The 14,503-nt window shown below is 40.1% G+C and overlaps 1 protein-coding gene across 1 annotated transcript in view; it reads left to right on the forward strand.

The window, feature by feature from the left end:
- Positions 1-14,233, forward strand: part of KIF15 (kinesin family member 15) — a 79,701-nt gene extending 65,468 nt beyond the window's left edge. Inside the window, exons 27-35 of the mRNA XM_059077260.2 lie at positions 1,169-1,315; positions 2,231-2,332; positions 2,628-2,792; positions 5,010-5,119; positions 7,849-7,918; positions 8,956-8,993; positions 13,041-13,206; positions 13,445-13,576; positions 13,908-14,233. Coding sequence (XP_058933243.1) covers positions 1,169-1,315; positions 2,231-2,332; positions 2,628-2,792; positions 5,010-5,119; positions 7,849-7,918; positions 8,956-8,993; positions 13,041-13,206; positions 13,445-13,576; positions 13,908-13,958 — 981 coding nt within the window. The 3' untranslated portion in view covers positions 13,959-14,233. The remainder of the gene's footprint in view (positions 1-1,168; positions 1,316-2,230; positions 2,333-2,627; positions 2,793-5,009; positions 5,120-7,848; positions 7,919-8,955; positions 8,994-13,040; positions 13,207-13,444; positions 13,577-13,907) is intronic.
- The last annotated feature ends 270 nt before the right edge of the window (positions 14,234-14,503 follow it).

Consider the following 14,503-nt stretch of genomic DNA (forward strand, 5'->3'; position numbering starts at 1 on the left):
GAAGAATGATTGAAACACAGTTACTTACCTTGAGGCATGCAATCTAGCTTAAGAGGTAGATGTATTATGATGTAATAAATGACTTGGGAGCACAGAAAAGGGGGGGAGAGGAGCAGTTATGCCTGGAGAATTCCAAAGAGCTTCCCAGAGAAGATAGTATTAGTATAAGACTTTGCTAGGGAGGGAAGCCTGGCACCTGTGAATGTTTGTGGAGCATCCTCATAAAGGGGAACAGTTGGGTGTGACTGACTTGAGGTGGCTGGCTTTTTGGCCAACCCAATAATAATCTAGATATGAGAAGTAGATGCATATAATAGTGAAAAATTCAAATCAACTGAAATATTTAGTGAAGCGTTAAATGGTGGTGCATCCATAAGATGAAATAGAGCCCACTCAATGAAAATGATATAATAAAAGAGTAAGTATATGTGGAGATGTTTGTGATCTATCAGGTATGTGTGTGCAATACACGTATTGTATCTATGATGTATATAATACCATATGTTTCATGTATATGTAATATACACTATTATATATATCTGTGCACATATACATGCACATTTGGAAAGTTAGGAGGAATAGATTCTGCTCTAATTAGGTAGAGATTACATACACTGTGTACATAGGAATTATGTATGCAACCTATAGGACTTCTAATTCTCTCTGCCACTTTCTATCAAGCTACTCCCCTGAAAGTTTGACGGCCTATGGCACTGTATCAGAGTCTGGTGAACTGGCCAGCCCCTCCCCAATTAGCTGAGGGGTACTCATCTTTACAACTGTTTACCTTCCCGTGTATAATGGACTAGAATCTATTGATGAGACAACAGGTAAACTAGAGACCCATGCCTGGAGTCCTCCCAAGGAAGGAGAGATCAGCTTTAAGAGATTACCTGGGGTTGAGGGGAGAGGGGAGCAGAGGGCGGTTAGACCTCAACTGGGATACTTATATGAATTTACTGTAGTATTTATCTCTGGACCTCATGACTTAAGTATTAACTGCTTGGTTTGTCTTGGAATGGATTAGCATACAAGCAAAAAAACAAAAAGATTCTCACTTAAAACTCTCTTAACGTTTTAAAAATCATACATAGTAATGATTTTCAAATCGATATTGGAGCACCACAATTAAAGAGAGTCTTCCCCTGTGGGAATTGTCCCCTAACAGAGGGACATGCTCTGCGAGGACCTGGCTCACGTCACTGAGCAGCTGAACATGCTCACCGAGGCCTCGAAAAATCACTCGGGGCTCCTGCAGTCGGCCCAGGAGGAGCTGACCAGGAAGGATGCCCTCATCCAGGAGCTTCAGCATAAGGTGAGATGCAGGGTGAGCGTTGCTCAGGATGGGCTTTGGGGGTTGGGGGAGCAGGGCTGTGTGGCGGTTGAGCTCATGAGGTCCCTGCCTCAGCTAATTCTCTACATTCAGAAAGGTGGGCTAGCAGGGCGAGTAGGTAGTAGGGCAGCAGTGCTGTGGGCTGTTAACAACCTGGTTGCTTCTGTGTGTTCAGACTTGGTGGTTGTCCTCCTGCCCACCCTCTGCCCTTGACACGTGCCAGCAAGTTCTAACCACTGTGGCAAAGGTTATGCCTGACTTTGTTGTGTTTTTTTTTTTAATTTTAATTTTTATCTTTGGCTGCGTTGGGTCTTTGTTGCTGCGCATGGGCTTCTCTAGTTGTGGCGAGTGGGGGCTACTCTTCATTGCGGAGCACAGGCTCTAAGCACACGGGCTTCAGTAGTTGCAGCACGTGGGCTCAGTAGTTGCGGTACATGGGCTCTAGGGCGTGCGGGCTCCGTTGCTGTGGCTTGCAGGCTCTAGAGTGCAGGCTCAGTAGTTGTGGTGCACAGTCTTAGTGGCTCCGTGGCACGTGGGATCTTCCCGGACCAGGGCTCGAACCCGTGTCCCCTGCATTGGCAGGAGGATTCTTAACTGTGGCACCACCAGGGAAGTCCTGTGGCTGACTTTTGTCCTCTTTTTTGGCTAGTGTAGTTTTATAATATATTTTGTAACTTTCCTCAAATGACCCTTTGATTACTTGTGAAGCTTAAAAAAGAAGTTTCTTTTAAAGTTTAAATAAATTTGTGAGAGAAATGTCAAATTATCAATCAAACCCTGAAAAAATAATGTAAGAAGTCCATTTCTGCATGCCTTGGGAGGATTGTCTATTCTAATTGAACTGTGTACCTGTATTATTTTCTAACTTGTAATCTTACATCTGTTCAATTTTCCCAGCTAAACCAAAAGAAAGAGGAAGTAGAACAGAAGAAGAATGAATATAACTTCAAAATGAGGCAACTAGAACATGTGATGGATTCTGCTGCCAAGTATCCCCAGGTACTTTTCATAAGAAAGAGTGCATTTCAGGAGAAATAAACAATTTTGTGAGCGATGCAAGTTGGAAATTGCTAAGACTAGCTTTGTCTTTACAGAAAAAGATTTTCACTAACAACTTTTCTGCTTTTTTTGATAAAAAGGTACCAGTGTTTTATTCGTTTTACTTGGACAAGAATTAGAATAGCAAGCTATATATGTAGGCTGTGTATTTTCTACGTGCTTGGCATGTATATTTACAATGAAATCTTTATAACCACTTAATCAGGTATTTGGATGAAATTTGATTTTATTTTAGAGCCCTAAAACACCACCACACTTTCAAACACATTTGGCGAAACTCCTGGAAACGCAAGAACAAGAGATAGAAGATGGGAGAGCCTCCAAGATTTCTTTGCAACACCTTATAACAAAGCTAAATGAAGACAGAGAAGTCAAAAATGCTGAAATCCTCAGAATAAAGGTAACTGGGTAGTTTTTTTCAATGAATTTAATGTTTCAAAATAAGCAGTATCTTTCATGGTGACTGAGGATCCAAAATTCAAAAGGGACAGAACTCCAGGGTAGATGGAGAAAAGTCTTCCTCTCCACGCCCCCCCCGCCCCCGACTCCTCCAAGCTGCCTAGTTTGCTGTCCCTGTAGGCTCCAGGTGTAGCTAGTTTCTTATTTATCTTCTGAGAGCTTTTCAGCACATCTATGACCAGGCGCGTAAGCATTATCTCCTTACCCCATTTGTTTTTCATGCTATGGTGTCATATCATACAGGCTGCACTAACTACTCTCATGGCAGTGCTGTCCAACTTTTAGATTTTTGCCAATTTAATAGCTGAAGCACGTTATCTCATTGTATTTTTAAATTTGTATTTTTCTTATTAGGAGTCAGATTGAGCCTCTTTCGGTTTTTTGTTTCTATGAACTATATCCTTCACCCATTTTTCTGTTGTTGGACTTTTTCTTAATGAGGTACAAGCATTCTTTATATGTCAGAGAGATTTGCTTTTGTCTGTTTCTCTTGTTTGCCATTTCTTTAAACTTCCTTCTAGTGTTTTTCACCCCGGTACTTGGGGTTTATGGTTTTTGTGTGTGGGAGAGTATATTTAGGGTGGTGTTAGGGGTGGGAAGTGTGTGGAGAAGTTCCTGGGTAGGTGTAGTGTGGGTGCAGAAAGGTGTGTAGGGAGGATGCGATGCCCCATAGAAGATAGTCTGTGACCTCATGCCTCTGCAGTGAGTTTTCGTTTAGGAACAAAATTAGCCTACTGTGTAGGAAGACAGTATCACTCTTTTTTTTTTTTTTTTTTTAAACATCTTTATTTGAGTATAACTGTTTTACAATTGTGTGTTAGTTTCTCCTTTACAACAAAGTGAATCAGTTATACATATACATATGTTTCCATATCTCTTCCCTCTTGCGTCACCCTCCCTATCCCACCCCTCTAGGTGGTCACAAAGCACAGAGGTGATCTCCCTGTGCTATGCGGCAGCTTCCCACTAGCTATCTAATTTACATTTGGTAGTGTGTATATGTCCCTGCCACTCTCTCACTTCGTCACAGCCCACCCTTCCCCCTCCCCATATCCTCAAGTCCATGCTCTAGTAGGTCTGTGTTTTATTCTCATCCTACCACTAATCTCTTCATGATATTTTTTTTTCTTAGATTCCATATATATGTGTTAGCATACGGTATTTGTTTTTCTCCTTCTGGCTTACTTCACTCTGTATGACAGACTCCAGGTCTATCCACCTCATTACAAATAACTCAGTTTCATTTCTTTTTATGGCTGAGTAATATTCCATTGTATATATGTGCCACAGTACTTAGAAGAAATTGGATCAGGTTAAAAGAAATCAAACAATAGATAAGCAGAAGTAAATCAAAAAGGACACTCCTTGCAGACAAATATTTATTTCTTCTGGGTGGTTATGCTCATGACTTTCAAGTCAGAATCCAATTAAGTATTTTTGAGGCTGTGGCACATCAATTTTTTTTTTTTTTTTTTTTTTTTTTTTTTTTTTGCGGTACACGGGCCTCTCACCGCTGCGGCCTCTCCCGCTGCGGAGCGCAGGCTCCGGACGCGCAGGCCCAGCGGCCACGGCCCACGGGCCCAGCCGCCCCGCGGCACGCGGGATCCCCCCGGACCGGGGCACGAACCCGCGCCCCCCGCACCGGCAGGCGGACTCCCAACCACCGCGCCACCAGGGAAGCCCCGCACATCAATTTTTTAAAATTAGAATCTAATAAATAGAATCAAATAGAACATTTACCAAAGTAGTAGATGCTTTTGTTCATCTTTGCACATAAAGGAATTTTAATGAATTAAGGTTTGTTTGGGGGTTTTTTTAGCCGTGCCTCCTGGCATATGGGATCCTAGTTCCCCAACCAGGGATCGAACCCGTGCTCCCTGAAGTGGAAGCTCAGAGTCTTAACCACTGGACTGCCAGGGAAGTCCGAATTATGTGATATTGATGAGACTATGTTTAAGACAATGGGGGTATGAAAATTAATCACATTCGGAGCCCCTGAGAGCTTCTCATAGTCTACTTTTTCTCCATTGATACCCAGAGCAGTGTTCAGTGTGTGGAGGGAGCTTAAAAGAGGAATACCTGTCTCATCATGGCCTGGGGAGCAAAATAATGCCTACTATAGGGTGTTTTCTAAAAAAACCTGATTTGATGTTATTAGGAGCAGTTGTGTGAAATGGAAAACCTACGCCTGGAAGCCAAGAAGTTAAGAGAGAAAAACTGGCTCCTGCAAGGTCAGCTGGATGATATTAAAAGACAAAAGGACAACAGGTGAGAAAGAGCCACGAGCAGTCTGTGAGCTAAATCTTGGCCTGCCTGGGTATAGCTGAGTGACTGAGGTCAGAATAGGTTTCACAGCGTGTGTGATATTTCTTGTTGCTCCAGGAGCTGCTCCAGGGGTTGCTTCTCAATCAGGTCTGATGAGGGGGTTGTTTTACCAGAGAGGGAAAATAAGGTCATCACCATCTTGCTCACTCTGTTAACTTTTATATTGCTATAGAGCTATTAAAAAGAATTTCAAACTCGTGAAATACTTGAACCAAACTGTCTACTTGTATTTGAAAGGGGTGAGGCGGGAGCAAATATTTCAACAAGACAAAGCTCAAGGTTCTGCCTGCAGAAAAAGGGAGAATTTCCTTGGTTTTGCTTCTTGGCTTCTGGTGAAGGGCACGTTCCTAGGAGCTGTACAGGGGGGCGTTCTGTTGGGTCTGGGGGGGGGGTGTTTTGCCCTCAACTCAGACAGTCTTCTAGTTGTATCTGATAATGGCACAGCATCTTGTCAAGGGCAACCACACCCAGGTTATATCCTGTCTCTGACACTTGTAAGTTGTGTGACTTTGGACACATCTTTAAACCTCTTAGTGCCTCAGTTTCCTTAGCAATAAAGTGAGGGAGATGATAGCTCTTAATACAAGGTGTTTTAAAGACCAAAGATAATGTGTGTAAAGTGCTGGTTACAGTGCTTAGGAGAGGGGAGTCACTCCATAAGTGGTAGCTATTAAGTAGACTATTAAGTAGATTTATGATCCCACCCCTGATTGAGGGATGGAGATGATGGTGGTGGTCTGTGAGATTATGCAGGAAGTTGAGGTTTGTCAAAGGGGGTCTGTATTTGGGATGGAAGCCCAATGTGAATTCAGCACCCCAGATCAGGGGTGTCTGCGTTTCCTACTGTTGTCAGAAGGTCTTTAACAGGCACTTTCCCACGCCCGCTGCCCCCGATCCCTGTCCAGGAGCAGCCCTGACATGCACTGTCCAAACCTAAGTGAGACAATGGATATTTGAGGTTGGTGATGGTGGCTGTGCTAACAGCCTATTCCTAAATGGTTCTTTGTTGGGTGGCGGGGTGCAGGGAGATCTTAGTTACCTGACCAAGGACTGAACTCGAGCGCTCGGCAGTGAAAGCTCAGAGTCCTAACAAGTGGGCTGCCAGGGAATTCCCCTAAATGCTTCTTTTCAAGTTTTAGTGAGCATAGGAGGTGCTCATTTTATTAAGCGTCCTCTTGTAAGGATTTCACTTCCCCTTCGGGTGATTTTGATGCAGGTAGTCCACAGTCTGCTCACCTAGTTTCCATATGCTCCACCCCCATGTCCAGGCATACTAAAGAAAAGCATTGTACCTTTTATCAAGAGTTAGTTTGAGCATGGAACTTAGAATGTTACCAGATCATTTATAAAACCACAGTTTAAAATACTTTATTTCATAGCCTTGTGACCCATTTGTGAGGAACCATACAGAACCTTCTTCATGAAAGATTAGAGTAGAAGAAAATTATAGCCCAGCGGTCAGCCTGTTTGGTAACTGAAGTTTCATTGGAGCAGTCCGGTTCTTTCATATAAATATCACAGTGGCTGCCTTTGCATTACAGCAGCCCAGTTGCATAGCTGTGCCGGAGACCTTATGGCTCCCACAACCTGTCTGGTTCTTGACAGAAAAAGTTACCACCTACCCCTGGATTAGACAACAGAAAACACATCTGCCCTAATGATTTGGGGTGTTTTCCTCACTACCATTTTTATCTAGGCTGTCACATTCATTAAGTGGAAGAAACTAATGTAGCTTCTGTTTTCCTTCAAGGAATGATCCTTTACTCACCAGTGAGAGAGAGATTTTTAGAGAAGCCAGAGGCATTCAGGCAGGTTCCCCTAGGGGGGGTGTCTCCTGATCCAGGGGCTGCCCACAGAAACTCAATTTATTATCCAACCTGGTCAGGCTCACAGAGATGGCCTCACATTAATCGAATTCACATGATACTGATGTATAGCCCAGAATGTAATTTTCTTTGTACAGAGGAGTGTTTCTTTTCCATGACGGGATTTATGTCTGGTGCTCAGAGAATCCCCTTCTTGATGTCAGCATGTATGGGAAGCCCGAGTGGCATCAGAAAATCACCAGCTGACTATGATATCCAATGCAGGGAATTCCCTGGTGGCCGAGGGCAGCACGGGTTTGATCCCTGGTTGGGGAACTAAGATTCCACACACCACGTATCGTGGCCAAAACTAATAAATAAAAAGGGCTACAGCAGTCCCAGACCTAAAATCCAAAGCAAAGAGGGGGCATCAGAAGCTCCATGGGACAGGCCAGCGTGAGAGGCCCTCCCCGCCCCCATGTGTGTCCTGTGTTTCCCCCACCATCCCGACCCAGCCAGTCACATTCATGCCAGGTTCCTGGACTGTCCTTTCAGCCCCATTTTGTTCACATATGATCTTCAGATGGTACCGCTCTAAGTTAATACGTTATTCTCAGCCAAACCCTGTAATTAGATTTCCCAGCTTTGCTCGTCTCACTTCTGTATGGAAGGAATCCCGAATGCTGGGGAGGTACCTTATTTCATCCTCATGTGTTGATCATGCTTATTGACTGTGCTAACTTGACCTAATCACCATAGAATTAGCTCTTCTTTGCACATCTTGGCATTGCTGCATGTAATAGATACGAAATCGATACTTGAATATATTTGACACTTTTCCCATCCTCTCTTCCTAATCTAATGCAGTGAACAGAATCATTCAGACACACAGCAACTGAAGAATGAACAAGAAGAAATCAAAGAAAGACTTGCTAAAGTATGATTTTTTAAAAAATACTAGTTGTTTTTTTCTTGTGTGAAAAATGCTTTTTTAGTTAGCATTTATGGTTATATATTTTAGAAACCATTTTATTATTGAAATTTTTTCTTTTTTGTATTCCTGTTAAGTTTGATATTTACCATCAGGATTTAGCTATAGCTGAGAATTAAGAGTGAATTAGTCTTAGGCTTAGACAGTAAGCCTACTGCTCACACAGAATTCTCCATTTAGAAGCAAGTATCGAGTGCCTATTTGAGGCCTTAAAGGGCACAATACATGAAAGTTTGTAAATAGGTACCCCCTTTATGTGTGTGTAGCTGGGATTGTGGAAAAGGATGTCCCTTTTTTTTTTTAATTGAGGTATGGTTGATTTACAATATTGTGTTAGTTTCTGATGTACAGCAAAGTGATTGTTATACCTATATGTGTATTCTTTTTCATATTCTTTTCCATTATGTTTTATTATAGGATATTGAATATAATTCCCTGTACTATACAGTAGGACCTTGTTTATCTACTTTACATATAGTAGTTTGTATCTGCTAATCCCAAACTCCAAATTTATCCCTCTCCCCCTTTCCCCTTTGGTAACTGTAAGTTTGTTTTCTGTCTGTGAGTCTGTTTCTGTTTCGTAAATAAGCTCATTTGTATCTATTTTTAGATTCTACCTATAAGTGATACCATATGATATTTCTCTGACTTACTTCACTTAACATGATAATCTCTAGGTCCATCCATGTTGCTGCAAATGGCATTATTTCATTCTTTTTTTATGGTTGAGTAATACTCCATTGTCCATATGTACCACATCTTCTTTATCCATTCAGCTGTTGATAGACATTTAGGTTGCTTCCATGTCTTGACTGTTGTAAATAGTGCCATTATGAACATTGAGATGCATGTATTGTAAAGGAATTTGCTTTAATTGGTTTTATTACCATTAGGGAGAGCGGACTGATTACTTTCAGTCTTTTGTTTAGCAATGTTAAGAACTTAAGTCATTTTTTCTTTCTCTTTCTTTAATCTTCTTATAGAATAAACTGGTTGAAGAAATGCTAAAAATGAAAGCAGAGTAAGTACACTCTTTTGTAATTCAAGTTCTTGTTGATCGTTTCTTTATTAATACCAACCAGTATTCCTCTAAAGGAAGAAATGCTTATAATATCCACAAGGTAAGTAAATTCTTTCCTTTCTGCAGTAGTATGTGAACATAATAGATCTTTACAAAATTCTTTTTTTTTTTTTTCACGGTATGCGGGCCTCTCACTGTTGTGGCCTCTCCCGTTGCGGAGCACAGGCTCTGGACGCGCAGGCTCAGCGGCCATGGCTCACGGGCCCAGGCGCTCCGTGGCATGTGGATGTTCCTGGACCGGGGCACGAACCCGCATCCCCAGCATCGGCAGGCGGACTCTCAACCACTACACCACCAAGGAAGCCCCAAAATTCTTTTCTTAAATACCACTTGCTAAAGGGGTTCCTCATATGAAGCCATTCCAAAAAAAACCTTAAAGACATAAGTGCCAGGAAAACCTTAGCTTCCCTGGGGGAATTGATGGGTTTTCTCCTCATGGACAGTGAAAACTATATAACTGACCAGGTTTCCTTCTCACTTCTGGTTTCCTCTGATTTAAAACCTTGAGGCCCTCTCAGACCCATAGATCAATACTATGAATTCTTCTGGTCTTGACCTTGTGTCTCTTTATATGTTTTCTATGGACATGATTTTATTTTATTCATATAGTTCTTATATTTTAATTTATGTAATCTTATAAACTGCCTCATTCTTTGATAAACAAGATACACTGTATTTTCTATCAAGTTCAAAATAAGTAAACTGGTTGGTATTAACAAAGTGATAAAACGTTAGAAAGATATTGTACTCTCTGAATAGAATAGATCTCATCAGGAACAGGGATTCTCAAACATTTTCACTTGTTTTACCTCCTAAAAGAATTTTGAAACACCATATACCCTCTTGCACATTTTTGGAGTTGACTATGTCTAAAATTTTGCATTGTAAGTTTAAATTATTGCAAAGGATAGAAGTTTTGACATACTGAAAATAGTGACATTTAGAAATAAAGCTTTTGTGATGTTCTTTTAAAAGTTATCCAACTGATTTGGTACTTTCTACCCATTTAAAAAATACTTGAAGAAATTTGTAAGTCTAAAATTTTACATTGTTCCTTTTTCCTTTGAAATTAAGTTTCCATTCTATACCCATGCAGAATTATATCCTAATTTAATATATTGTTTGGAAAATTTTTTGTTGACTGACCTATCGTATAACTCAGCAATGAAAATATGTATGCAAATTACAAGTAATTTGTAAAAATTTATTATATTCATATGGCTCTAAGTGTTATATTTTTTCTGGATTGAGTTTTCATTATAATTATTAAAGTATCCTGAATTTATGCAAATTTTTATGAATAATTATTATACAAGTAAAATTTTATTGGAAATGCATCTCTCAATGCATTTTATCTTAATGCTTTTTCTTTAATTAGCTCATTCTGTTGCACTTAATTCTGGAATCAGACAGTATTCACTATCAATTCTGTTCCTACTTTTTTGTTTTTATAGATATAAAGGCTGAGAAATCTTATTCACATGCTAAGTAAATAACAATGGAAGGAGTTTTGTTAGAATGTTGTCCTTCAACTATTTGAACTCTCTCCAAGTTAATATGCCAGAAGTTACATAGTGATATGTCATCAAAAATTCTTTTTAGGGACTTCCCTGGTGGTCCAGTGGTTAAGACTCTGCGTTTCCACTGCAGGGGACATGCGTTCGATCCCTGGTCAGGGAACTCCCACATGCCGCATGGTGTGGCCAAAAAAAAAAAAAAAAAATTTTTTTAATGATCAGCTGACAAAGACCACCCAACTTGTGAAAGATTTGTTACTCAGTTATTGAGTCATTTGCATCATAGAATCATATACTTAATAGAGTATAGGTGTGGAACAGAACTTTGTTCAACACTTTCATCTGCATTTGAGCAGTTCAGGGACTGTTTCCTTGCCAGTTAGCTGTAGGGCTAGGACAGAAATCTGGATTACTTACAGGATCTATGAGAATCCACCTGTATAGGTTGTAGAAGTATAGATAATACCCATTTGAGACCTTCTAGCAAAAAGAATAAAAGCTATCCAAGCTGATATGTAATTTATTTCATGATCTAGTAACCAGTGCTACACTATCCCTGGGACTACAGGAGCCCACACTGTGGCAAGTGAAGCAACCTCCAGAAAATGGAACACATGGTTTTTATCAGTCTCAGCCTACGGCAGCAATTTTAAACATTGCATTATCCACATGTGTATATGACAATGCTCTTACAAAGCTACAAAGAACTGAATACCAAGCCAACAGTGGTGTGGGCAGATGTTTAATTTCACATAACAAGAGGTCTGGAGGTGCATTGACTCAGTGATGCCATCACTGACCCAGACCCTTCCCATTCTTCTGCTTTTGGTACTCTTGCTTGTGACCTATTGACTACAAGATGACTGCTGCAGCTCCAAACAACATAAACAGGAGGATCACAGCTTGCAGTGTTGTGGGTTCACAGGGACTTTATTTTGTCAGGGAAAAAAACTCCCAGAAACCCTCAAGATTCATTGTGTCTCCTTATCCAGAATTAGCATGGCTGCAGGGCAACCTGAGAAAACCAATACCTGGCAGTGGGGTAGAGATAACCATGGTTTTAGCTCAGGCCAGTTATTATTTACTAATCTTTGGGAACTGGGTGTGCTTCTCCACTCCCTTTCTTGTCCTCTGAATAAACTGAGCTTTTATAAAAAGCAAGGGATTGGCTGTTGGGTAGGCAGCTGCAGTGTCTGCCATGCCACAAAGCCATTTCATGAAGTGAAAGCAAAACACATAAGACAAATGCCCAACAGCTCCAGATGAATTGGGAGAACATCAGCACCCTCACTCCCACACTGTCCTCCTGAGGTTCCACAGAATATAGTCTGAAAACACTGCCCTAGAAATTGTTGGCCTTAAGTGGTATTTTTAATTCTGTGTATTACATCACTTAAATCATAAGCTTTCTATTCCATATGCATTGTAAAATAAATAAAAAGCATTTGTTTTTTGGGAAGCTTATAGGATTCAGTTAGCTTTGTGAAATTCTATATAATTGTTTGGTAACCCTTTTTTTTCCCCCTTTTGAACACTTTAATTTTTTTTAACATTTTATATTGGAGTATAGCTGATTAACAATGTTGTCTTAGTTTCAGGTGTACAGCAAAGTGATTAATTTATACATATACATATATACACTCTTTTTCAAATTCTTTTCCCATTTAGGTTGTTACATAGTATTGAGCAGAGTTCCCTGTGCTATACAGTAGGTCCTTGTTGGTTATCCAACACTGTTGGATAGCATTGTGTACATGTCAATCCGAAACTCCCTAACTATCCCTCCCTGCCTCCCTTTCCCCCTGGTAACCATAAGTTCATAATCTAAGTCTATGAGTCTGTTTCTGTTTTGTAAATAAGTCATTTGTATCATTTTTTTTTAGATTCTGCATATAAGTGATACTATATGATATTTATCTTTCTCTGATACTATATGATATTTATCTTTCTCTGTCTGACTTAACTTTACTAAGTATGACAATCTCTAGGTCCCTCCATGGGTAACCCTTCTTTTTAATGTTTATTTTCAGTTGATAGTTGCATAAAGTGTATAATTTCTAAATAGCACATCCTTGAAGAAATGACTAGTGTCCCACCGTCTGAGAACCAGTTTTTGAAACCAGAAATGATTACTCTAAGATATGGGCCACTGAATAAACCATGCAGACTGTAATAATACTTAAGTAACAGTTTGCTCTGAGGGCTAGATCTAAAAGTTTCCATTCTAAATTTTTGTTGTGTAAAAACCAGTTTGTGGAGCTTTCCAAAATGAAAGTTTTGGGTAAAACAACCATAAAAAAAGTGTATCTGCAGCTCTTGCTATCTTCCTGTGCTGTCAGAAAGGGGAGGGCTGAATATTAGTGATACTTTCAAATAAAAATTCTGGGCTTGGGTGACAAGTGTCTGATTTGAGTACTGTTTTATAATTACGTGCCTTTGGGAGACCATAACGTGATAGTTACTGTTACAGCCTAGAACAGCTCCAGAGTGCCCTTCAGAACAGAGAGACCGACTACCTTACAATGACTGAGGAAGTTGAACGGGTTAGAATGTTGGAGTCTAAAGCATTCCAAGAAAAGGAACAACTAAGATCAAAGCTGGAAGAATTGTATGAAGAAAAGGAGAGAACATGCCAGGTGCATTTGTGTGTTGGTTTTTATTAACAGAGCCGATCAGCTTAAGTCTCCTGGCTGTGACTGGGCATCCTGTGGTTTACAGTTGCTCCAGTGCACGCAAAGATGCGTGGTCACGAAAGCTGGGAACCTGGGCGCTGTCTCTCCCTCCCTGTGCTCTTGGAAGGCATGAAATAATGTTATTTTAAAAGAAAAATTAAAAGCAGCTCATTTTCCCTTCCCTGGATTGATTTACCTGCAGGAGATGGAAATGTTAAGGAAGCAGGTGGAGTGTCTCGCCGAGGAAAATGGGAAGTTGGTAGGTCACCAAAACCTACATCAGAAGATCCAGTATGTAGTGCGGCTGAAGAAGGAAAACATCAGGCTTGCTGAGGTAAACTCCTGAAAATTGTGCCAAATAAACTCATTCTGGTTTTTAAATGATGATTTAGTTAAAATTTAATTTAACTATTGAATCACTTAACTGCTTTCTTCAGGGAATCTCCTGAATTTAAAAAATATATATTCAGCCATTGCTATTTTAAACATAATTCAGTCAGTTATCATACACATGAGATTCTTGTTTACTGTTAAAGTAGTTTACAAATGGAAAATTATAGTCGTAGTTTGAAATTTAAACTTAATGAATGCCAAGAATAACTCTTCCTACAAGAATTAGAGCCTTAATTTTTTTTCTTTTCCTTTTCTTAAAAATTACTGACCAGGAGTCAGAAAAGTTGCGTGCTGAAAATTTATTTTTAAAAGAAAAGAAATGAATGAATCATAAGGATCCCGATCAACTACCTACCTTGTCTGGAGACTTTTTTCCCTCTTATAGAAGTAAGACTTGCCCTTGCGCACTTAGTAGAGCTGAATTAAGAGCCACAACTATTACCTGTGTATGTGGGGGTTGGGGGGCTGACCCTCAAGTTTCTTATGAACTCTCTGCACGTGTGCACACCTGTGGCAACCCGCAGCCTGCAGGTAGAGGTTACCGTTTCAAAGCTGTAAATATTGAGAAAACCTTTTGTCTTTTTAAAATAAAAGCCAGTAGCTGCAGTTTTACAGTGGATGTTGGCCAGTTTATTGTTTTCTTTCAGTACTGCCATAATCTCCTTTGAGTCTTGCATCAGAAGCTCCAACAATATACAGGTTCCAAAACTTACAGTGAGGTTAGTGACAGTGCAGTGTGCATAAATAGCAAACTTGTTAATATAGATTATTTTTGTATTCCTACTTGAAGTGTTCTCATGGGCCTTTTTTATGACTGTTAATATGGCCATTTTTCAAAATGTAATAAAATCTTTTAAAAATAAATTGT

Source organism: Kogia breviceps, chromosome 10 (assembly GCF_026419965.1).
Source record: "Kogia breviceps isolate mKogBre1 chromosome 10, mKogBre1 haplotype 1, whole genome shotgun sequence".
In the NCBI taxonomy this organism is placed as follows: Eukaryota; Metazoa; Chordata; class Mammalia; order Artiodactyla; family Physeteridae; genus Kogia; species Kogia breviceps.